This window comes from Nicotiana tomentosiformis, chromosome 6, assembly GCF_000390325.3.
Source record: "Nicotiana tomentosiformis chromosome 6, ASM39032v3, whole genome shotgun sequence".
In the NCBI taxonomy this organism is placed as follows: Eukaryota; Viridiplantae; Streptophyta; class Magnoliopsida; order Solanales; family Solanaceae; genus Nicotiana; species Nicotiana tomentosiformis.
This window is the reverse complement of record NC_090817.1, coordinates 74890125-74915273: the sequence shown is the minus strand read 5'-3', so window position 1 is coordinate 74915273 and position 25149 is coordinate 74890125. Positions and strand designations below refer to the sequence as shown.

The 25149-nt window shown below is 35.4% G+C and overlaps 2 protein-coding genes across 3 annotated transcripts; one reads left to right on the top strand and one right to left on the bottom strand.

Annotated features, from left to right (window-relative positions):
- Nucleotides 1-1008: 1008 nt before the first annotated feature.
- LOC104087746 (LIM domain-containing protein WLIM1-like) lies at nucleotides 1009-4877 on the top strand. The gene is made up of 5 exons (XM_009592306.4): nucleotides 1009-1369; nucleotides 3477-3573; nucleotides 3671-3708; nucleotides 3852-3941; nucleotides 4358-4877. Exons 1-5 carry the CDS (start codon nucleotides 1232-1234, stop codon nucleotides 4562-4564), a joined length of 570 nt encoding a protein of 189 aa, XP_009590601.1. The 5' UTR covers nucleotides 1009-1231; the 3' UTR covers nucleotides 4565-4877.
- Nucleotides 4878-12987: 8110 nt separating this feature from the next.
- LOC104087745 (uncharacterized) lies at nucleotides 12988-13945 on the bottom strand. 2 transcript variants are annotated; one of them, XM_070179678.1, is made up of 3 exons: nucleotides 13639-13945; nucleotides 13460-13555; nucleotides 12988-13347 (listed from the first exon to the last, which is right to left on the bottom strand). In XM_070179678.1, the coding sequence occupies exons 1-3, from the start codon at nucleotides 13889-13891 to the stop codon at nucleotides 13343-13345; spliced, it is 354 nt and encodes a 117-aa protein (XP_070035779.1). In that variant the 5' UTR covers nucleotides 13892-13945; the 3' UTR covers nucleotides 12988-13342. The 2 variants fall into 2 exon arrangements, with proteins under 2 accessions (XP_070035779.1, XP_009590599.1); XM_009592304.4 differs by having other exon boundaries at nucleotides 13464-13555.
- Between the last annotated feature and the right edge of the window lie 11204 nt (nucleotides 13946-25149).

Sequence of the window (25149 nt, the reverse complement as noted above, 5' to 3'; positions counted from 1 at the left end):
ATTGAAGGCATGAAACGTTGTGAACGTTTTTTCAAGCATATCATAGTATGTGATACTATCTCCACAAAGTTTCAATTTAGAAGTAATTCTGAACATCACCGAATTGTATTCAGAAATAGACTTAAAGTCTTAGAGCCTCAGATGAGCCCAATCATATCGTGCTTGTGGAAGTGTGGCAAGTTTTAAGTTATCATATCTTTCCTTTAAGCCATTCCACAAAATAAGTGGATCTTTGACCATGAGATATTCTATTTTCAACCCTTCATCAAGGTGATGGCGCAAGAAAATCAAGGCATTGACACATTCTTGGGTAGATGCTTTATTTTTATATATAATGGCGTCTCTAAGACCTATTGCATCTAAATGAATTCCAGCATCCAACACCCATAACATATAGTTCTTGCCCGAAATTTCAAGGGCAACAAACTTTCTTTTCATAATATGAGTCATAATTAAAAGAGGAGAAAATTATACCTTAGTCTTCTCAAAAAGTTTCTTGAGATGGTAGAGTCTCGTGCTGATAACGTGTTATGGTATAATAGAAAATAAAGTAAAACAAGAGGAATCTAGAGGGAGATAATTAATAAACTTTTCTTCATTGATATTCTTCAAGTGCTTGGGCCTATTTATAGGCATTTTTACTTGAAAGGATTTGGTCACTTGTCCAAAGTCTTGATATTTGTTTGAAAAGGCCTTGCCACTTGTTGAAGGCCATGCCACCGGACCATAATTTACTTTCAAATAATTTCATAATACATGGACATTCACTTTTAATATTATTTATAACACATTCACCGATTATCTATAATTATTATGTAATTCGTTATAATATACTCCTATTAAGTAACATCGATAATCCTCTATAGGAGTGAAATCAGTGACAAAATACGCTTTCAATATGGACGGATTACATTTATCCACATATCTTGAAGCCTGTCTGGCCTCCGCTACCACTAAACATTTCCCCTTAATTTTAAATATCAGATTTATTAAACTATATGAATTTCAATTTTTTAATATGACTTTCTATCTCTTTTTTTCTTTTGTTTTTTTTTAGTTTTCGATTGGACATAAAGTGTAATTTAATGTCTGATCAGAGCTGTAAAAAAATCACTCAAAGCTGAAAGACTTTGGGGAACAAAAGAGAGAGAAAGAAGAATAAAGAGTCTGTCTGTCTGTAGAGAAAGGAAGAAAAGGGCTATTTTTTGTCGTGGATCTGCAGAGAAAAGCAATGGCAACATTTGGAGGGACAACACAGAAGTGTAAGGCTTGTGAGAAAACAGTGTATTTGGTGGATCAGCTTACTGCTGACAATAAGGTTTATCATAAAGCTTGTTTCAGATGCCACCATTGCAAGGGAACTCTCAAGGTCGTATTGACACTAAAAAAATCTTTTCTTAATTATGGTCTTTACTTTCTGCTTGCGTGAGATCATCATATGTGGTGTACATTTATATAGTTATTTCCTACTCTAGATAACAATTTCAAGCATGCTCTTCTATTTTCTAGTTACTTGGTGAGACGGGCTTAAATAGAGCAACACGGGGATTTAGGCTCAGCAGTAGTTATTGTTATGAGATGAGTTTAAATGGAGTAACATATAACTTGTTTGGGATTGAGGCATATATAGTTGTTGATGTAATTTTTGAGAGGAGTGGACTTGTGAATAGAATAGGGGCAAGAAAAGTAAGATAAGATTTGAATCTGCAGTAACAAGTAGCAACCATCAACCTGCAACTTCAATTCCTTTAATTTGTTCGCTGAAGAGAACAGAGAATTGAACTAACGGATGCTTTCTCCATTAGGTTATGTTTGTGAGATTGTTTTGACTTGCCTCTTTCAAAGGTTTGAGTTTTGGGATACTGTTTCTCCTTTGTATAAAAGATAACCAAGCGAATGTTCTGCAATTGTAAGGAAGAGTGATTGTTTGATAGTATTAGGACACATTATGTAACTTGACATCGATTAGACATCTATGGATTGGAGATTATCTCTGGTCTCCCTTAACTGTCATAAAATTTTGACAACACTAGACCGTGAATATGTGAAATTTATTGGGTTAGATATTCATACAAGCATCGAAATGAGATTCACCTCCCTGTAAAAGTTTCATATGATCAATTAAGAGGAAGAAAGTTTTTCTTCTTCTTAATGTGTCGCTATCAATGTCATTCCAACAACCAATGAGTTGTTTGTATCCCGATTTCCGCCCATCTGCATGCTAATCTTGACTGATTAAGTTGGCACTCCTGATTTATTAGTTGACATTATTCCCCTTTCAAACATGCTTAATACTAAGAAATTACAACTATGAAGTGAATATCTGTTTTTCGGAGTTATTATATTGTTCAAAGAGAGACCACTTTTTATTGGGTCATTTAGGATGTTAATGAAGAAATCATTTATTCAGGTCATATTAAGTCTTGGATGCTCTGGCAGATCATTCCGCTTTTCCTTATTATATCTTTTTACTATTGAAATCTTAGATCCTTGAATGTTATCTTAGTTTCTTTTTCCTAAAGCTTTGTGTACTGCCAAAGAATTTTGTCAAAAATGTTCACTTGTAATGGATCTGAAAACACGTTATAAGACTTAATCATATGGTTTTAATATTAATTTTTGAGTTTTTTTTTTGTTGCTGAAATTACACTTTTAAACCTTACTTTTTTTGGCAAAGATTCTTGTATTTAGTTGAAGCATTAATTCACGTCTGCCGACGTTTTGAAAACAAGAAAACCGAAATCTCTTATCTTATGATTCTTGTTTGCACAAGGGCTGCCATTTCTTTGGAGTATGAAACCTTTGGCCAGATATGAATTATAGATGAGCAGGCAATGGGTAGCCCTGGTTTTAGTTGCATATGAGGCAAAACGTATTTCTGACTTAGTGAACAACAAACGCTAAATCCCGCTTCCCCTGAGGCATGGATATGGGTGAAGAATATGTGAGCTCTGGTCATCTTCTTCTTCTTATAGGATGCAAATACGCAAGAATGTTGATATGTATATAAGAGCATGGGAAGACACTCCATCATAATCATCATCTGTGTAAAAGCTTTGCTTTAAACTCTTTACCTGAGAAGTTAAGCGGGTTATCTGCAACTGCTTCCCCTTCTCATGCATTTCAGACCTCAGTTCAAAAGTTACCGTACTAACTTTATTGATTTTGAAAATTGACTTCACCTATCAGTATTTATGCTACTGCAATGGTTGCTCAACTCTAATTTGGGGAGGCCATAAGACTTTATTTCATATAACTCTGTCGGCGTGGTAATCTATGTCGGCAGTGCTATTTGAATTAGTCATACGCATGAACAGTACAGAACAAACTGCTACTGCTAGTGTAGACAGATCTAGTATTTAGAGAATATAGAATCTGCATATTCTTCTTTGCATCTCTAGCATCAATGAAGCATCTTGTTTTCATGTGGTTAAGTGTCTTGATCTTATTTTCTTGTCATTTTTAATATTCTGCAGCTGAGTAATTATAACTCCTTCGAAGGAGTGTTGTACTGTCGGCCTCACTTCGATCAACTATTCAAATTGACGGGAAGCCTGGATAAGAGTTTTGAAGGTTGTTAGAGTTGGCGAGCTGTTATTTCTTCTATTTCGGTTTTACATCACTCCTCCTTCTAAAGCTTGTCTTCTTAATTGTTATTTCTTTTTTTTAGGGGCTCCAAAAACAGTCAGGGAACGATCCGCTGATCAGGTATTCCATGACTTTTGCGTTTAACGATACTCCACGGTCACTACTTTCAAGACTCTTCCTCTAGCATCTTAAAGTATATGACAATTGTCCGTTTCATTTTACCAGCTGATATTATAATTAATTGTCTCGTATTAATCTCCCAGGGACAATCAAACAGTAAGGTTTCGAGTTTGTTTGGCGGAACTCAAGATAAATGTGTTGCTTGCAAGAAAACTGTCTACCCCCTGGAAAAGGTATTAAAAGTTGCTTTTGTTGAAATGGTAAATTAATTGGAAAAAAACACAGATGAGACAGATTAGGCCATTTCAAATTACTTTAATACGTATCTGAAAAATTGAGCTCTCTCTTAGAAAGCTATGTGTGAGTGCCTCTAAGTTGGCATTCAATCGTCTTATGATCTTATCACCTGATAATAAATTCTCATTGTTGAATTGCCCAACTGAAGTGCTCTTTTTAAACTACCAAGTGTTACCATCCAGTGTTAGGGGTGAGAGCCTCACGCCATAGGTGTAGGTTCAATTTTCACGGTTCTCTTTCTCCCTTCTCCTTTCCTGATCCGTCAACGTAGTCGAATTTTTTTTATTTTAAAAAAGCTCTATTTTCTTCTCAGATATAAGATGTTTACAGATTGTCACTGCTGCTTTTACAGGTAGCAGTGGATGGAACTTCATACCACAGGGCTTGTTTCAAGTGCAGCCATGGGGGATGTGTGATAAGTCCATCAAACTATGTAGCTCATGAACATAAGCTATACTGTAGGCACCATCACACTCAACTCTTCAAGGAGAGAGGTAACTTCAGCCAGATGGAAGATCATGACAAAAGTAAAGGGGTGACTGAGAACACAAAAGCATGAATCTTGCCATGAAATTTTTCGTGTTCTTTTGAGTTTGAAATATAAAGGGTAATTGGCTTTCAGTCGAGAGCTAGACCAGTTAGTTGTACTGGTTAACACATATACATCAAGAGTTATCAGTCACCTATGTCTATATATGGCATCTTCATAGAGGAGTTCCGTTCGTGTTGCTTTTAGTTCTGTGGATGTGTGCTTTAATTATAATACAATTTACGTTTTACTAAATGTGTGTACAATGTAATAGCGCATGTGGTTTGAAAATTTTCATGGCATTTATGAGAAGAGAGTCTACTCCCCCTAGTTGATGAATTGAGATCCGCGTTTCCATTTTCTTTAGTGGTTTATTGGTTTTATCTTCTATGCAGGGATTTTGAATGTTAACTCTTTACCATTGATATTATCTGCAACAAGGTTTTGAAAAGCTTTCTGATTAGAGACGTAACCAATTTAGTATGGGTAAGTCAACTATTTCCTTCCAGAAATGAGTTAATGGTGACATTGTGTGCCTTTTATTTATCTAACCAGCTGAAAGAGTTGAAGTCTTTGACCAAATTCATCACAAGCTTTACCATATCTGGACTTGATATTTTTAGGCAAAGGTCCTTTTCTATCTTTGAAGTTGTAAATGGTGAACAGGATTTCTCAAACAAGAGTTAGTTGTGCTATTTGGAGATATCTTTCTTATTCTGGTGCCTTTCGAGGCTAAAGCAAAAATGGAGGAAAAACAAAAGAAGAGGACTGTGTGAGGGAGAGAAAGCACTATCTTTTGCTTATGAAATCTTTGCTGGGAAATCTAAAAGAGAAAAAGGTTCTAATGGCCCCATTTATTCCAGTGCAACAAAGATGGATGATATGATTACTTGAAGTCAAAATTGCATGAAGCATGATTATTCCAAGTATTCCTAAATCTTTACTCAGTTGTGTCCTATATTCATTATATCACTCACAAAGAATGCTCCTTTTTTAAAAAAAAAAAAAAAGTGTATATGTATCCAGCTAATGATCTAGCAAATTATGTTTCCCACTACATGTAGCATCTGAGAAAAATAATCTTCTTGTACGATTGTGTGTAGCTCTGCAATATTAAAATGGTGTGAATGCTGGACCGCTGCATTCTTTGATGTGACTTCATTCCTGCTACCACAGGCCAGCCAAACCATTAAAAATACGTCTTGAATGAGTTTTATGGTTTTATGCTGTTGTTCTTTTTTTATTTTATTAATGATGTTAGTGTTCGTGTCAATTTGTGTGTATCTCGATTATTTCATCGGTATTGGTGCTTCCACATGTACAAGTACCATATAATTTTGTACTTTCGTCGAGATTTGAAAATGAGACCTCGTGTATAATTCATATATATATATATATATATATTAATCAATTTAACTATAGTTAAGTGATTGCACAACATGTTTGTGAGTATTTCTCTTGGTAAAACTAATATAAGGCACAACCTTACTTCTCATTTTTCCAAGAGCTATCAAAGAAAAGGAAAAAGACAAAACAGAGAAGTTGGACCCAAAGTATGTGACTCAAACACTATTATTGGTGGTTTCATAATCAGACTTGTAACCTGCAGGGCACCATCTCAAGAAATGTGATTGGCCTATGTAGAGAATGATTAGATAGCATTTCTTGAACTTGTGTGTTTGTTAGTGATAAATACATATTGACGTTTGACTAGGTCTTAGTGAGGCCCATCCTGAGGTTCCCCATGTCTTACCAGACAATAATGCACGCCCTGCAGCTGTCTCCTTTGTTTCCTTTTTGTCCTTCCTTTTTAGCTTTTGCGATGTTCTTTCACCACTCTCAAATCATTCTTTCTTTTCAAGTGCTCTTTGGTTTAGTGAGAGGTGTTTAGCCAGAATTTTAACTTTACTAATTTTAAAGTCTCAGTTATTAAATTCTAAATGGCAGAATACATAAGAATTTTCCTAAATTTGGTGACTTTCATTCGGTCCATCAATTATTTAAATTATTTTTTCAAGTCAAATTTGTAGAATTTTTTGGAACAATCTTATTTTGGCTATAATTTTTTTATTTAGCTAAAGATTATGATATTCTAATCAAGTTATTTTTACATATTTGGCCATAAAAATAATAAATATACAATTAGAATAATAATTATTGCATACAAAGAAGAAAGAAAAAAAGTACATTGTTGGAACTCCATTGGTTTGGCTAAAAAAAATATTTTGGCTAAAAATAGTAAAATTGCAACCAAATGTTTTGCGAATCTTCTACAATTTTTCTTTGGTAGAAAATAAACTATTTGAACTTTATTACTTTGGCCGAATCTTATTTTTATTTGGCTAAAGTAAATAGAGTTTTAACTAAGTTTTGTAGATTTGAACGCAAAAAAAATAATACATTGTCGAAACAAATACTCTAAAAAAATACAATTGGCATAAAGAAGAAAAAAAAATACAATTAGAACAAATAAATAATAATATTTGATTATATAGTAATTAATAGTCGAAAAATACCCCAATTGAAAGCTGATTTTTCAATTGATTTTTTCTCCAACGCGCCTAAAAGAAAGTGTATTCACGCTCTTTGCCACATCAGCGTCTAGTGGGATCGAGACTATTAAATTGTCAAGTTCAGAGGGTAATTATGCCGACGTAAAATTTAGGTATGTACTGAATAAAAAATTCTAAGTTTAGGAGGGTCCCAATCTATTATGCCGATTTTAAATTAATAATTTTAATAAATTTTTTAAGATAAATACAAAGTTTTTAACAGTTGATCAAAGTTGTAACCTAAAATCTAGCTATGTCCCTAACCCTGGGTTTAATCTCTCTCACTTCCTCTATATTGTCTTTTGCCTTTGTGCCGGAAAAGATGCCCATCCCCACCCTCCAAAAGAAAATAAAAATAGCGACACGCACTCGGCACTATACCTACACCCTGCAGATTCTGTTCCAAAAAGTGCTCACTTCAACTTGACTAGTGGAGGACTTTAGTAATGTTAGTTGGCACGAATGCAATCACTTACATATAGTTTCCCGAATTTATTTGTGGTTCTTTTGGACAATGTGACGGAAATATGTTTAAAAAAAAGAGTGATCTTTCTATATATATCGCACTTTAGAAAAGCGTTATATATATAACGATATTATATACTGCGCTATACATAGATAAATAAACGCTCCCCCTCCTTCCCCACATTCGAACCAGATGACCCTCCCCCATTTTAATTCCTATTGTAATCCCCCCCCCCCCCCCCCCAAAAAAAAAATTTCTTCTAAAAAAATTATAGTGGACCCCACCCGTCACACAAAAAGATAAGATTGTAGGTTCCACATCCTAGCCAGCCTTCTATTGTTGTGGTTTCCTCGTTTCTGGCTCAAATTTTCAATTCATCGACTTTTCAAAAAATATAAATCGAGGTATTCCGATTTAGTTTATGTCGAAACTCGTATAATAATGTATATTAGTTGTTTTGAATGTGTTTCCATGTTGTTTTGTATTTTTTTTTTGCGATTAAACTAGTATGTTATTTTTATCCGGACTAAAATATTAGTGTTCTAAAAAAATATGTAAAAACTGAGAAATTATTATTATTTTTTAATAAAAATATTAATAAATTTCTTTTACTGTTTTATATGTATTTTAGTGAATGTTTTGTGATTAAAGTGTATTTGTTATTTTTATCTAGTTTAGATTATTTATTTACTTAAAGACTAGTGCCCTTTTAGCGTAGTAAAATGTAGAGCCTTTTAGCATAGAATCCCTGTAGTTTAAGTATCTTTTATACTGATAGATCAAACACAAACTCTGTCCAATTTATAAAAAATAATTATTTAATTTACAAACCAAACATACAAAATTATAAAAATATTAAAATTGACACACATAAGAATTCAAGATAGCTTGGTGCTACTGAGCCTCAAATATCGAGTCTGGAACCCATAGGTATATACTCTGTCCAATTAAATATGATAAAAATTAATTATTTAATTTACAAAACAAACATACAAAATTATGAAAATATTAAAATTGACACACATAAGAATTCAGGATAGCTTGGTGCTACTGGATCTCAAATATCGAGCCTGGAACCCATAGGTATATACTCTGTCCAATTAAATGTTATATAATTATAAAAAATAATTATTTAATTTACAAATCAAACATACGAAATTACGAAAATAATAAAATTGACACATACAAGAACTCAGGATAGCTTGGTGCTACTGGGCCTCAAATATCGAGCCTAGAACCCATAGATATATATTCTGTCCACTTAAATATTATATAATTATAAAAAATAATTATTTAATTTACAGATCAAATATACAATTAATGTTGTTTACCTTTAATCCAATACTATTTTTGATTACATGAACGGGAGGGAGAAATGCATTAATTTATTCAACTGGAAAATGTTAAATATCAATAAGATTTAACAACAATGGAAACATAATTTTATTTGATACATCTTGCAACATAAACAAAACAACTACTTATTACAACATAAACTCATTGATATTTGGGCACATTAGAAGAATACCCACCACGAGCTTGATTACCACCGCCACCCAAACCAACCGAAGGACATTTTCGACGGTCGTGTCCTGTTTGCTTGCATATAACACATTTGCGCGCATAAACGGTATTGCTAACATCCATTTGGTTCCGTATACGCGTTCTCTTCTACACCTGTATTCGACACAAATAGTCTTTGTTACACACCATTTTAAATGGTTCCGGCGGCCAATAATGCTCAGCACCCACTGGCTGCAACTGTCCATTATAGGTGTTTAAGTAAGCAACAATACTATATTGTTTATCAACGTAGTTGGTTGGCCCTAAACCTGTATGTTGAAAGCACCTGATGGCATGTGAGCACGGCATGTGGTAGATGGATCATTTCCCACAAGAGCATAACCTTCTAGATTCATTTATGGTATGTACATTATTCCCCCGTTTTTGATGAATAGCAGTGCGAACTTCAAAAATATTTCTGTTGTGATCATACTGCAAAAATGAATGCCAATTTGCTCGCCGCCTCCATTTCTCAAATCTCTTCATTAGCAGTGGTATAAATTCAACACCTCTTTCCATCAATGACGTTGCAGCTGCAGCCCTTTCAACAAACCTCTCCGCCATCTGCTTGAACGACATCCGCACCATGGCAGTGACAGGCAATCCTCTTGCCGACTTCAATAACCCGTTGAAAGATTCTGACATATTTGTAGTCAGAATTTCCCATCTTCTTCCACCATCCGCATGCAAAGTCTACTTGTGAAGCTCATGTCGCATCAACCAATGATAGGCTCTCTCGTCTTCCTGCCTAATAGATTCCATGTGCCTACGGAATTTATGCTCTTGTGGTCTGTTGCTGCCATCCACATCAAATCATGCAGATCCTTGTTGGGATGTGCCTTCTGAAAATTGGCCTTAAAGTGCCTCACACAGTAACGGTGGTAGGCATAAGGTTCTTGCCATGCAGGCATGTTCTCTACAGAACTTAAGATACCACCATGCCGATCAGATATTAGACAAATGTCGGAACGCTGTTTGACAACGTGCACTTTCAAATGGTTCTAAAACAGCGTCTACGTCTCTTGGCTTTCATTGGCACAAATAGCAAAAGCTAGAGGAAATATTTGTCCATTAGCATCTACTGCAACGGCTATCAATAGTTTGATATCATACTTTCCATAGACATGAATGTCATCTATGGATATTACCGGCCGGCAATGCGGAAAACCATCAATTACTGGTTTAAATGCCCAGAACACGTAATTGAATATATATTCTGGTTTTTTCGGACTCCGCTCAAGCTTCCATTCAACAACCGTCTCGAGGTTAAAGTGTTGCAGTGCGGCCATGTACTTGGGTAGAGCTGCAAATGACTTATCCCAGTTACTATAAATACTTTCAAATGCACGTTTGCGCCCGAGAAATACCTTTCTTTTGGTAATGGTATGGCCATATTCCTGGTGGATTGATGTAATGCACTCTTTGATTTTATACCTTATGGACGCTTCAAGGTGTGGAATAAGGACAAGAGAAATCAAGTCAATATCCAAATTGTAGTGATTCCCATTGAATGTGTCAATTTCACATCTGTGGGTGGGAATGTATTTACCCACTTGCCATAAACCTATTTTCTTCTTGCTCGCACGCAGCATCCAATGACAACCCGTAAACCATCTGCGGCAAACAACCTTGTATACCTCCGAAGTTAACTCCCATACCGTCATCTCACGACACTCTTTTACGTTGTGCATTTTCGCCGCCCTGCTTAGGCGCGCTTTATCAGGAAAAAAATGCCCTTTGCCAGCACCGTTGGTCTAGAATCATCCCACATTATTGTCCGAATTTTATCAAAATCCCTTGTGAGAGCATCCACATCCGGCATACTTAGCAAGTTATTAAGGTAGGGAATCTTCCTTGAATGAAACGACACTTGGGACTCGTACACTCTTGGTCTAACCGGAGTGGAGCATACTCCCTCGTCAAATCAGGTCCTTCATTCTCTTCCTCCTCATCACCGTCCTCACGAGGGAAGGGTGTGTCGTCTCCGGAATCATCGGCATTGTTGTCATAATCACTGTTCTCTTCCTTACTATGTACATCTGCCAGATTCCCGATTTAATATGTCATCTTCGGGCAATTGAGTGAGGACAGGTGGTTCAACTTGCTCGTTTTCACTGAACAAACAACAAAATAATAAGCTACTGAAATTAATAAATACTTTCCATATAGCTGTATCACTTCACTTACAAGTCGTAACGTGTTGACATTCCTTAATGGACATTATCGTATTGGTGATGACTTCCGAATGGACCACCATGATCCAACACATCAGAACTACGCATATTCCAACTGGGCGTGGGTTCATAACTTGTAAAAGTCATATCTGGCCAGTACCCCCTGTGGAATATATGAGTGTTAATACAAATTCAATACAACAAAAATATACATCGTAACACTAAGGAAAATTGAAGTTTACTACTCGTCTTGTGGATTATGTAAAGCAGGAGAGAAATTATTTCCTCGCTCCTCATTCGCCCGTGGTGATAAGTTTAAATCAGGGCAAACTCTTTCATCTGGAACCTGTCCGGTAAAAACTGCTCCAGAATAACTATCCGATGACTGAAGGTTATCCCTACTATGCGCAACCTTATTATTGCGAACGTCTTCGACCTTGACGTACATTTCCAATATTTTTATCACAAGAAATTTCTGGTATTCCTCCGGAATCCTCAAAAAATCTCTCAAAGTTTTATCATCGTCGATGTTAAACTCAGCGTAACAAGCAACTCCTTACGGAGTGACGAAATACGGATATCTTCTGGTTATTTTAAGGTTCACCGAACGTTTCCTCACACTCATTTTATTACATAACAACGATATCAATCTATCGTACTCCATTGTAAGTGGCAACTTAATGTGACACTGTGGAGATAAACTATAGCTCACAGAGTTATTCGCCACCACATCTCACCCCCAAATATAATGAAACCCTTACTTTTCGCTTTTCAGACATTATGAAAAAATGCTTGAGAATTTAACAAGAAGAAAATTTTGAACGAGAGTTAGGAATATTTTTGAATGGATTTTTGTAAAATCCTAACGCCTTTAAATAAGGCAATGCCTAGCTCGGGGGGCTGAATTGTTTTAGGTATAGCGCTCTTATACCCATTTGAATTATTGTTATGTCAGTTAAACGCTGGAAACTTATTTGTGGGCCCACAAAACGGATATAGCGCGGTTATATACCGCGCTATGCATAGTTATCTTATCAACCCTGTATAGCGCGGTTTACAATGGCGTTATATATATATAGCGCTCTAAGAGCGCTATATATAGAAATGTCATTCTTTTTTTTTAAACACACATTTTCGTCATACTTGTCCAAAAGAACCACAAATAGGTTCTGGACTCAAAAAAAAAATACTAACATTTACGTTAGATGTGAGACAATTTCTACAGAAGAGTGACAAGTGCAGTGATAGATTGTATAGAATATTCTTCTTTTCTTTTTCAAAGTAATAACTCGCCAAACGAAAACGTTATGATACGTCTCTCTGACAGTAAAGCAATAGAGCTAGAGTTTGTACAAGTGAAATGTAGGCACAAACAATGTATGGATTAATTTGATCCTCATGCACCAAGCCAATTGACATTCTCATTCGGATTTTAGTTGTGAGCCGAGTTAAGTCACTTTTAGAATGGTGTCATATTCTCCGATGATTGTCAGATTAGACCAAGTGTGATCTTTTCAAAAAAACTTTTCCCCATTCAATGTGAGATTTTGTTTGCCCAAGTTTACCCTCTTGTGTCTCTCCTCAGAATCCCCATCCCCCTCCCCCCCCCCAAAAGCCAATTTCAAGGAGCATTAAAAAAAGAGAAACCAACTGTTATTTGGCTCTTAAATAACATATTGGTTGATCAACAGCACATGGTAGGAGAATCACTACAATGATCCATTCCATTAGATATAATTAATTTTTCAATTAAACAAAATTTGGTGCTTACAAGTAATTTCAATTGAATACGTGCCTCCAAACAATCAAAAAGTTGAGATGTGCGAGATCTTTTTTCTCGTTTTTCCTTTTCTATACATGTGACTAATTCCGCATAACAGGACCTGCTACTCTTAACTTGAATTTGAGAAACCACCAATTCCATCTCCTGAACGTATAATCTGCAACATTTTTGCTGACTCTCTTTAATATCACAAATCAGTCTGCAGCCTCAGATATGCTCTGCAACGAGGGATGCCAAGCTCTTGATTTTGCACCTATAGACTTTCGATGTTTAACCTGAAAATTTAATCAACTCGTAAATTAAAGAAGGAATTTTGAAGTAAACAAACATGTTCTTTCTTTGAAATACAAAGGAAATTAAGTTTGTGTTTAGAGTTGTCCTGAACACCTGCCTTAGAATGTAATATCTGTGTCATTTTGTCCGCTGAATATTCTAACTGTTTCTGCTTTGCATACTTGTTGGCACACAATCCTTTCATTACCTCTGTGTATAATCAAGAAAAAGGTGTAAGTAGAAAATAATTGAGTAGTTAACGACCTAGAAATTAAAATGACCTAGCTAGCTACCTTGAGCAGTAACTAGTCTGTAAATATGACCAAGAACAAGGGTATCAGTCGGCTTGAGAAGCTTTATTCGCATAATTCGAGTTGTTTTGTTTGAGGGTGGGGACATAGTGGTGAGAAGAAGAGCAACATAATGGGCAGGATTCATCTTCATAATTTGGCTAGCACTGACGGGAGAATAAAGCTTTTCCACTTTACCATTGGGGTGTTGTATGAGCAAAGCTGCATTATCAATACTAGTTTGGCAATTCCCCATCTCTCTCTCTCTCTCCCTCTCTCTAGATAGTGAAATGAGACAAAGCACGGACTGTCTCTCTGTAGCTACACACATCAAGCTATATATCCCTTTATATATTAAGTACACCTTTGGGCACCTATAGTACTCCCCGTTTTTCGTCCAAAATAAATAACATATTTTTTAATTTGAAAATAATTAAACTTTAAATTTTTTATTTTACTTTTAATGAGAAGTTTTTATTACCACACAAATGTTATGGCCCACAAAACTTTTACCTCTTAAGCTTTTAAGACCACAAATTTCAAAAGTTTTTTTTTTTTTTCTTAAACTCCGTGTCGAATCAAATTAACTAATCTAAATTGAAACGGATTCATTATTCCTCCTATCCATTTTATTTGTCGTGGTTAGTAAAATAATTAGTTCAAAATATTTCTCATTTTAAAAAATAAAATATAATTAATTAAATTTTTTTCATGTTATCCTTAGCATTAATTGTTCTTGAAAATAAAAATATTGTCTAATGAAAACAGTTTATCTATCTTTATTAGGTAGAGGTAAGGTATGCATACACACTATCCTCTCCAAACTTCACACGTGAAAATATACCGGATTTATTGTTGTTATTGTTGTTGAAAATAAAAATATTAATTACATTGCATAAAAAATTCCTTCTTATTAGTAGCTTCTTAAGCGATATGTAAAATAGAAACATACAGTAACAATTAAGATGGACAAGAGGAGTACTTTTTATAATTCCAATTACTATGGCAAATCAGCAAATAGTTTTAAATTCTAATCGAAGTGATGCATTTACTAACTTTAATTACCAGCTGTACTGTCACTAGTGTGACACTGTTTAACAAAGTGATGTGACCAATCAAGTAGTACATGTTTATATTCTCCCACATAAAGACATTTTAACGTTATCCGACCACTAAAGTTTTACTAGTACTACGCAGACAGAATGCATGTATAACGCATAACTCAAGATAAAAAATATACTGGCGTGCTCTAAGCGGTGAGCACACCCTCCACTTTCAATCAAGAGGTTGTGAGTTTGAGTTATCAGTGAGTTTGAGTTACCCCAAGAGAAAGGTGGGGAGTTCTTGGAGGGAGGGAGACGAGGATCTATCGGAAACAACTTCTCTATCCCATGGTAGGGGTAAGGTCTGCGTACACACTACCCTCCCCAGACTCCACTGATAAAATTATACTGAATTATTGTTGTTTTTGTAACAGGAAAATATATAGTAGGAGTACCAAATGTTTAGCTGGTTAAGCTACACTGCTTGCCATAAATCCTTAACAACGAACTCTATCATAGGGGTCGTTTAAATTTGGTTAATTCATATATTAATCATGCAAGAATTATAACGTTTTGATTGTACTTTATATAGTAAATAATAGTGACAAATTGTTTTATTGTAAGTAATAGTGTTAGAATCATTCTGGAGTGAAATAAAAATTCAATTAATTGTTTATGAATCAAATCATATACTCCCTCTTGTTTCAATTAATGTGGCAATATCGCTATTTGGAGAGCTATAGCATGTTTGGCTTGACCAAGCTTCTTTTGGTCAAAAGAATTTTTTTTTTTACTAAAAATATTTTTTCCCAAAGTTAAGGAGTTTGGCTAAGCTTTTCGAAAGAAAAAAGTACTTTTGAGTAAAAGCAGAAACAGTTTTTGAGAATCAGAAAAAAAGTAGTTTTTTCTCAAAAGTACTTTTATGAAAAAGTATTTCTAAAAAAAGTACTTTTTAAAAGTTTGGTCAAATACTAATGGCTGATCAAAAGTATTTTTTATATGAATTAGCCAAATATATACAAATCGTTTCTCACTAAAAATACTTTTCAAAATATATTATTGTGACCATCATATACCGATACTTGTTACATAACGTGAAATGGAGGGATTATAATAAATCGTACTATTTCAAACTCGTTGATTCTGATACAAATGAGAATGATATCGCTGTGTGATTTGTTGTGCATCTAATTATTGATTGATAGTGCAGATCGAGGGATGTTTCAAATGGTTCACCAAACCAACCAACCAAAGGCGTGAAATTTCGTGGAAAGATAGCATTCTTTACACCAACACATACTGTCACTCCCAAAACAAACCATCATTAGTGCTTGTCAAATTAACCAAATAAAAGTCCATTTTTACAAAATGCGACACTTCTTTTTTGCTTTAGTTAGCTTTATCCAACATCTTGATACACGTCTTCTTCCTCGATCAACATCCTTTTCTATTCGACTGACTTAATCCAATTTTGGTTTCCCCTAAAAGGTACAAAAAGGAGGTGCGTGAGATCCTGTGTTGCTTTCTTTTATCTTTTTACCATTTTATTTTTTGAAATTAACAAATATTCTTTGAGGTAGCTTTCTTCTCTATTAGGTTTTGGACCTAATGGTTACAAATGTGACAAAGGTTGTAGATATATTCTTAGATTGCTTTCTCGTTTTTTTTCCTCGATCAATTAGAACATCCAAGATTTAAGAGAACGAAGGAAGAAGATTGGATAGTAGTCTCCAAACAGAAACCGTTTGAAAGAGTGCAATGATGATTTTCCAATCATATTCTTTTTAATTACGTCGTTTTATTTGCTATTTCCCATCAGCAAATGTATTAGATAATTCTCCCTATTAAATCTTAGGCAAATGTAAAAAAAATTACTTAGCATTTTCTTGTACTTGGTGAAATTTTAATCCTGATTTCGAATAATTTTTATCTATTTTTATTGACCGGTAAGTAGATGTGGAGTTAGGGTTTGAAGCTTATAGGTTCGGGGTCTTTTTAAGATATTGGGTTCTAATTATAAATAGAATATACATATTTAAAAGATTTCTTAAGACAAATACAAAATTAATTTGAACTAAAGTTATTAAATTCGACCAAACTTGTAAACGTCCCGCCGATAAAGGATACCCTTGGTGCAATTATATTAACTAACCCCCTTTCAGCAAACGAGAATCCATGTACTTGAAACAGTAATACATGGTTTTCATGCTATCATCACTCGTGCACAAAGACGTTCAATCCATGCTTTGAGTAGACTAGCGGGCTTCATTATGAGTTCAACAATTTGACCAATTCGATGTGGCTTCTTAAAAAATATTCTACCTAATGCCTCCATCGGTGGCTACTGCATTACCTTTCGTGCTCTAAATAATTAATATGTTGCACAAAAACAGACTCACTAATATAAATACGATTTGATATTAGCACGTAACGTTTAAGTCCGTAGAGTGACTATATTATCTTTTTTATTTTTTTATGACAAGAGTAGGTTGTTCTAATAGTGAGCACCCCCCACTTCCAACCAAAAGGTTGTGAGTTCGAGTAATCCCAAGAGCAAGGTGGGGAATTCTTGGAGGGAGGGAGCCTCGGGTCTATCGGAAATAGCCTCTCTACCCAGGGTAGGGGTAAGGTCTGCGTACACACTACCCTCCCCAGACTCCACTAGTGGGATTATACTGGATTGTTGTTGTTTTTGTTATTGTTTTTACTATACAATTGAAATTAATTGATGTGTGATATTCGATCAAAAATGCATATATAATCATTGTTGCCTCACATTCTAGTACTTTTAATCATCTTTTGAGTATTAATTATATAACTTTATGTTTAATATTATACTTTAACTGTGTAGGAATAAAGCGATGTGAAGATGAAGAGATTTGAAGCAAAATTGAATAAAGCGCTACTGGATTCAGCACTAGGCCAGTGCGACGCGCTGGCCTGACCCTGTTTTGCGGGACTTTTTCTATTTCATCTGGGACAAGGTTATTTCGGCCCTACACGGTCATATTTTGTATATAAAGGGTTTTAAACCTAATTTGGAGGGGGATCTAACATATTTTTGGGAGGAGAACACGCCACTTTGGAGAAATGAATGGAAACCACGCTTGGAGGAGGCTTCCAACTAGTTTTTCTTCTCTTCTCTTCCTTTAATCTCATAGTTTATTAGTTCTAGAGTTGTGGGTGCTACATGAACTGATGTCATGAGATAATTTCACATATTTTGACATTATTTTATCCTACTTGCTTGTTGTTTGGATGATAATTTATGCGACGATTGCGCTTAATAGAGCTTATTTCATGTGTAGGAATGCTTGGAAACGAATTGGAGAAAAATTACATAAAATGGTACATCAGAACTACAAAATAGAGCAATAAAAGAAGACGTGCAAGGCAACGAAAATTCAGTGCCATAGACAGAGCCTTGCACAGTAACAACAGTGCCATAGACAGTTCAAGGCATTGTCCAGGGCACTGTCATTAGTGCCATAGACAGTGCCTTGCGCTGAAAAGACAGTGCCTTGCACCGAAACGACAGTGCTACAGGCAGTGCAAGGCGCCAACAATGCCATCCGAAAAAATGTTTTATTCCTCATTAGTATCAGACATGTAAATTCGGCCCTTACCCTATAAATACCCCTAAAAGTTAGTTTTTGAAGGGTTAGACACTATTGGAAAGACATCATTAGAGAAGGAATCGACCTAAGGAGGCAGGAACGCACATGGGACAAGGCGGAGAATTCTTCTACGAGTTTTTCACTTTCTTCTTCCTATTTTCATTATTGGTTATGAATTCTAGTATTGTAGTTTTGTATACTATTATGAATAGCTAATTTGTTATCTAGGGATTTGATGGAACCTTTTGTAAGATAAATTCTCGTTATATTTTTATATAATTGAACTGTTAGATTTCTCTGCTTGTTCAACTACGTGTTTACTGCTGTTGATTGAATGTCCATCAATTGACTGTGTCTATTTAGTATGTATTGCTTGAGAGAGGGTACATATTTAAGTAGTTGTTGAACAACATCACTCCTAACGTATGTGAGAGATCAATACGGAGGGTTTAAAAGCGGGATTAGAGATAACGAAACCTTAGTGCGATCGTAGTGAACGGTGAATTAGTACTAGCTAGCGTAGTTCGAGAGAATATGTCTAGTAAATTGTGGTAGTTTATCGAGAGAGAATTACGACACCCGAAGTACTCACGATCAGGAGAGAATACTTAGGCAAAATTATAGAAGACGTAGCGAGAAGGATTCCGACAATTAGGAAAATCATAACTCTAGACCTCCTTAATCTTTTCTTGATATACCTAATCGCCTTACTTGGTTACTATACGGGAATTATTAATGTGTTCTTTTTAATCCTAATTCCATAGGAATATAGGCGTTAGGTTAGCTTGAATAGGCAAGTAATACTTCGGAGAATACTACGAGTAATATTAACCATGTCAATCAATAAACCAGATAAATTAATTAGATAATCTAAGTAGAAAACTCAACCGAATTGTTAGCTAACCCATAATTCTGGAATATTTTCTTCCATTGAATTCGCCTTTAAGATTGCTGACTTGTTTCCTTTACTTTCTTAGTTTGCTACTCTAGATTAGTTGTAGTTGAATTGTCACCCTTTAGAAAATCACTTGAATAGATTAATTGTGTTAGTTTAGTTTAGTAATTAGTTAATCACAAGTCCCTATGGGAACGATATCTGGACTTACAATCCTATATTACTTGTACAACCACGTATACTTGCATGTGCGTTTGGGAGTAATGAATTTTTGATGTCGTTGCCAGGGACTTAGAAATTAACTATTTTACTAGATTAGATTGTTACTTTTTGTCTATTCAAGTTTTTTTATTTTAGCTTAATTTAATATTTTATTATCTCTGTTGACATGGCATATTGGAATGAGAATTGATCGAATTTTGGTTATTCTTATTTTGGTGATTCTTGTCTATATTGTGGAGGATCGCACTTGTGACAAAATTGTGAGAATATTTTCGGGAGCGAATTGGGTGCACCATCTCAATCTTTTGCGTGAAATATTTATAATGCGTGTGGTGGTCAAGGTAGCCATTAGGATGGTTGTCCTAATTCTTATTATCCTTCTCCGGGCACTTATTATGTTTTTTCTAATAATGTTTGTGAATTTGATAGGAGCATTAAAGTGGAGGATGTAGAACGCGTTGCTCGTATTATGGACATGGTGAGGCAAATAACTGAGCAAAATGATGAAATTCAAAAAACGACTCCCTTAGCAGTCAAAGTACTGCAGGCTAGAATAGAAGAATTAATGGCCAATTTTCAAGAAGAACCTCAACTCGACGAAGAGAGTAAGTTCCTACAAGAGGTAAAAGTTGAAGAAGCAAATATAGTGAACCAATCTTGGCTAGAGGAAAAACTCAGCTAATAAACTTTCATGGGGTTCTACGTAATGGTCTTTCAAATATGGCAGAACAGTTGATAGAAGGAAGACTTAGCTCAGGGAAGAGATAGACCAATTTGGCTCATATGTACATGACCTGCAGGCTCAATTGAATAAAACGGTTGAGGCTGTCACGCCCCAAACTCGGGGAGCGCGACCGGCGCTCAACCGAGAGAACTCGGCCAAGCAAGCCTGTTAGATTTTCTTCTACCCAAACTCATCCATTAATCAATCACTGAAAAGATTTTATTAACAACTTTCTTTACATTCCCATTAGCAGCTTCATTCATAATTTCTTGTACTTGGTGGAATTTTAATCCTGATTTCGAATAATTTTTATCTATTTTTATTGACCGGTAAATAGATGTGGAGTTAGGGTTTGAAGCTTATAGGTTCGGGGTCTTTTTAAGATATTGGGTTCTAATTATAAATAGAATATACATATTTAAAAGATTTCTTAAGACAAATACAAAATTAATTTGAACTAAAGTTATTAAATTCGACCAAACTCGTAAACGTCCCGCCGATAAAGGATACCCTTGGTGCAATTATATTAACTAACCCCCTTTCAGCAAACGAGAATCCAAGTACTTGAAATAGTAATACATGGTTTTCATGCTATCATCACTCGTGCACAAAGACGTTCAATCCATGCTTTGAGTAGACTAGAGGGCTTCATTATGAGTTCAACAATTTGACCAATTCGATGTGGCTTCTTAAAAAATATTCTACCTAATGCCTCCATAGGTGGCTACTGCATTACCTTTCGTGCTCTAAATAATTAATATGTTGCACAAAAACAGACTCACTAATATAAATACGATTTGATATTAGCACGATACGTTTAAGTCCGTAGAGTGACTATATTATCTTTTTTATTTTTTTTATGACAAGAGTAGGTTATTCTAATAGTGAGCACCCCCCACTTCCAACCAAAAGGTTGTGAGTTCGAGTAATCCCAAGAGCAAGGTGGGGAATTCTTGGAGGGAGGAAGCCTCGGGTCTATCGGAAATAGCCTCTCTACCCAGGGTAGGGGTAAGGTCTGCGTACACACTACCCTCCCCAGACTCCACTAGTGGGATTATACTGGATTGTTGTTGTTTTTGTTATTGTTTTTACTATACAATTGAAATTAATTGATGTGTGATATTCGATCAAAAATGCATATATATAATCATTGTTGCCTCACATTCTAGTACTTTTAATCATCTTTTGAGTATTAATTATATAACTTTATGCTTAATATTATACTTTAACTATGTAGGAATAAAGCGATGTGAAGATGAAGAGATTTGAAGCAAAATTGAATAAAGCGCTACTGGATTCAGCACTAGGCCAGCGCGACGCGCTGGCCTGACCCTGTTTTGCGGGACTTTTTCTATTTCATCTGGGACAAGGTTATTTCGGCCCTACACGGTCATATTTTGTATATAAAGGGTTTTAAACCTAATTTGGAGGGGGATCTAACATATTTTTGGGAGGAGAACACGCCACTTTGGAGAAATGAATGGAAACCACGCTTGGAGGAGGCTTCCAACTAGTTTTTCTTCTCTTCTCTTCCTTTAATCTCATAGTTTATTAGTTCTAGAGTTGTGGGTGCTACATGAACTGATGTCATGAGATAATTTCACATATTTTGACATTATTTTATCCTACTTGCTTGTTGTTTGGATGATAATTTATGCGACGATTGCGCTTAATAGAGCTTATTTCATGTGTAGGAATGCTTGGAAACGAATTGGAGAAAAATTACATAAAATGGTACATCAGAACTACAAAATAGAGCAATAAAAGAAGACGTGCAAGGCAACGAAAATTCAGTGCCATAGACAGAGCCTTGCACAGTAACAACAGTGCCATAGACAGTTCAAGGCATTGTCCAGGGCACTGTCATTAGTGCCATAGACAGTGCCTTGCACCGAAACGACAGTGCTACAGGCAGTGCAAGGCGCCAACAATGCCATCCGAAAAAATGTTTTATTCCTCATTAGTATCAGACATGTAAATTCGGCCCTTACCCTATAAATACCCCTAAAAGTTAGTTTTTGAAGGGTTAGACACTATTGGAAAGACATCATTAGAGAAGGAATCGACCTAAGGAGGCAGGAACGCACATGGGACAAGGCGGAGAATTCTTCTACGAGTTTTTCACTTTCTTCTTCCTATTTTCATTATTGGTTATGAATTCTAGTATTGTAGTTTTGTATACTATTATGAATAGCTAATTTGTTATCTAGGGATTTGATGGAACCTTTTGTAAGATAAATTCTCGTTATATTTTTATATAATTGAACTGTTAGATTTCTCTGCTTGTTCAACTACGTGTTTACTGCTGTTGATTGAATGTCCATCAATTGACTGTGTCTATTTAGTATGTATTGCTTGAGAGAGGGTACATATTTAAGTAGTTGTTGAACAACATCACTCCTAACGTATGTGAGAGATCAATACGGAGGGTTTAAAAGCGGGATTAGAGATAACGAAACCTTAGTGCGATCGTAGTGAACGGTGAATTAGTACTAGCTAGCGTAGTTCGAGAGAATATGTCTAGTAAATTGTGGTAGTTTATCGAGAGAGAATTATGACACCCGAAGTACTCACGATCAGGAGAGAATACTTAGGCAAAATTATAGAAGACGTAGCGAGAAGGATTCCGACAATTAGGAAAATCATAACTCTAGACCTCCTTAATCTTTTCTTGATATACCTAATCGCCTTACTTGGTTACTATACGGGAATTATTAATGTGTTCTTTTTAATCCTAATTCCATAGGAATATAGGCGTTAGGTTAGCTTGAATAGGCAAGTAATACTTCGGAGAATACTACGAGTAATATTAACCATGTCAATCAATAAACCAGATAAATTAATTAGATAATCTAAGTAGAAAACTCAACCGAATTGTTAGCTAACCCATAATTCTGGAATATTTTCTTCCATTGAATTCGCCTTTAAGATTGCTGACTTGTTTCCTTTACTTTCTTAGTTTGCTACTCTAGATTAGTTGTAGTTGAATTGTCACCCTTTAGAAAATCACTTGAATAGATTAATTGTGTTAGTTTAGTTTAGTAATTAGTTAATCACAAGTCCCTATGGGAACGATATCTGGACTTACAATCCTATATTACTTGTACAACCACGTATACTTGCATGTGCGTTTGGGAGTAATGAATTTTTGATGCCGTTGCCAGGGACTTAGAAATTAACTATTTTACTAGATTAGATTGTTACTTTTTGTCTATTCAAGTTTTTTTATTTTAGCTTAATTTAATATTTTATTATCTCTGTTGACATGGCATATTGGAATGAGAATTGATCGAATTTTGGTTATTCTTATTTTGGTGATTCTTGTCTATATTGTGGAGGATCGCACTTGTGGACAAAATTGTGAGAATATTTTCGGGAGCGAATTGGGTGCACCATCTCAATCTTTTGCGTGAAATATTTATAATGCGTGTGGTGGTCAAGGTAGCCATTAGGATGGTTGTCCTAATTCTTATTATCCTTCTCCGGGCACTTATTATGTTTTTTCTAATAATGTTTGTGAATTTGATAGGAGCATTAAAGTGGAGGATGTAGAACGCGTTGCTCGTATTATGGACATGGTGAGGCAAATAACTGAGCAAAATGATGAAATTCAAAAAACGACTCCCTTAGCAGTCAAAGTACTGCAGGCTAGAATAGAAGAATTAATGGCCAATTTTCAAGAAGAACCTCAACTCGACGAAGAGAGTAAGTTCCTACAAGAGGTAAAAGTTGAAGAAGCAAATATAGTGAACCAATCTTGGCTAGAGGAAAAACTCAGCTAATAAACTTTCATGGGGTTCTACGTAATGGTCTTTCAAATATGGCAGAACAGTTGATAGAAGGAAGACTTAGCTCAGGGAAGAGATAGACCAATTTGGCTCATATGTACATGACCTGCAGGCTCAATTGAATAAAACGGTTGAGGCTGTCACGCCCCAAACTCGGGGAGCGCGACCGACGCTCAACCGAGAGAACTCGGCCAAGCAAGCCTGTTAGATTTTCTTCTACCCAAACTCATCCATTAATCAATCACTGAAAAGATTTTATTAACAACTTTCTTTACATTCCCATTAGCAGCTTCATTCATAATTTCTTGTACTTGGTGGAATTTTAATCCTGATTTCGAATAATTTTTATCTATTTTTATTGACCGGTAAATAGATGTGGAGTTAGGGTTTGAAGCTTATAGGTTCGGGGTCTTTTTAAGATATTGGGTTCTAATTATAAATAGAATATACATATTTAAAAGATTTCTTAAGACAAATACAAAATTAATTTGAACTAAAGTTATTAAATTCGACCAAACTCGTAAACGTCCCGCCGATAAAGGATACCCTTGGTGCAATTATATTAACTAACCCCCTTTCAGCAAACGAGAATCCAAGTACTTGAAATAGTAATACATGGTTTTCATGCTATCATCACTCGTGCACAAAGACGTTCAATCCATGCTTTGAGTAGACTAGAGGGCTTCATTATGAGTTCAACAATTTGACCAATTCGATGTGGCTTCTTAAAAAATATTCTACCTAATGCCTCCATAGGTGGCTACTGCATTACCTTTCGTGCTCTAAATAATTAATATGTTGCACAAAAACAGACTCACTAATATAAATACGATTTGATATTAGCACGATACGTTTAAGTCCGTAGAGTGACTATATTATCTTTTTTATTTTTTTTATGACAAGAGTAGGTTATTCTAATAGTGAGCACCCCCCACTTCCAACCAAAAGGTTGTGAGTTCGAGTAATCCCAAGAGCAAGGTGGGGAATTCTTGGAGGGAGGAAGCCTCGGGTCTATCGGAAATAGCCTCTCTACCCAGGGTAGGGGTAAGGTCTGCGTACACACTACCCTCCCCAGACTCCACTAGTGGGATTATACTGGATTGTTGTTGTTTTTGTTATTGTTTTTACTATACAATTGAAATTAATTGATGTGTGATATTCGATCAAAAATGCATATATATAATCATTGTTGCCTCACATTCTAGTACTTTTAATCATCTTTTGA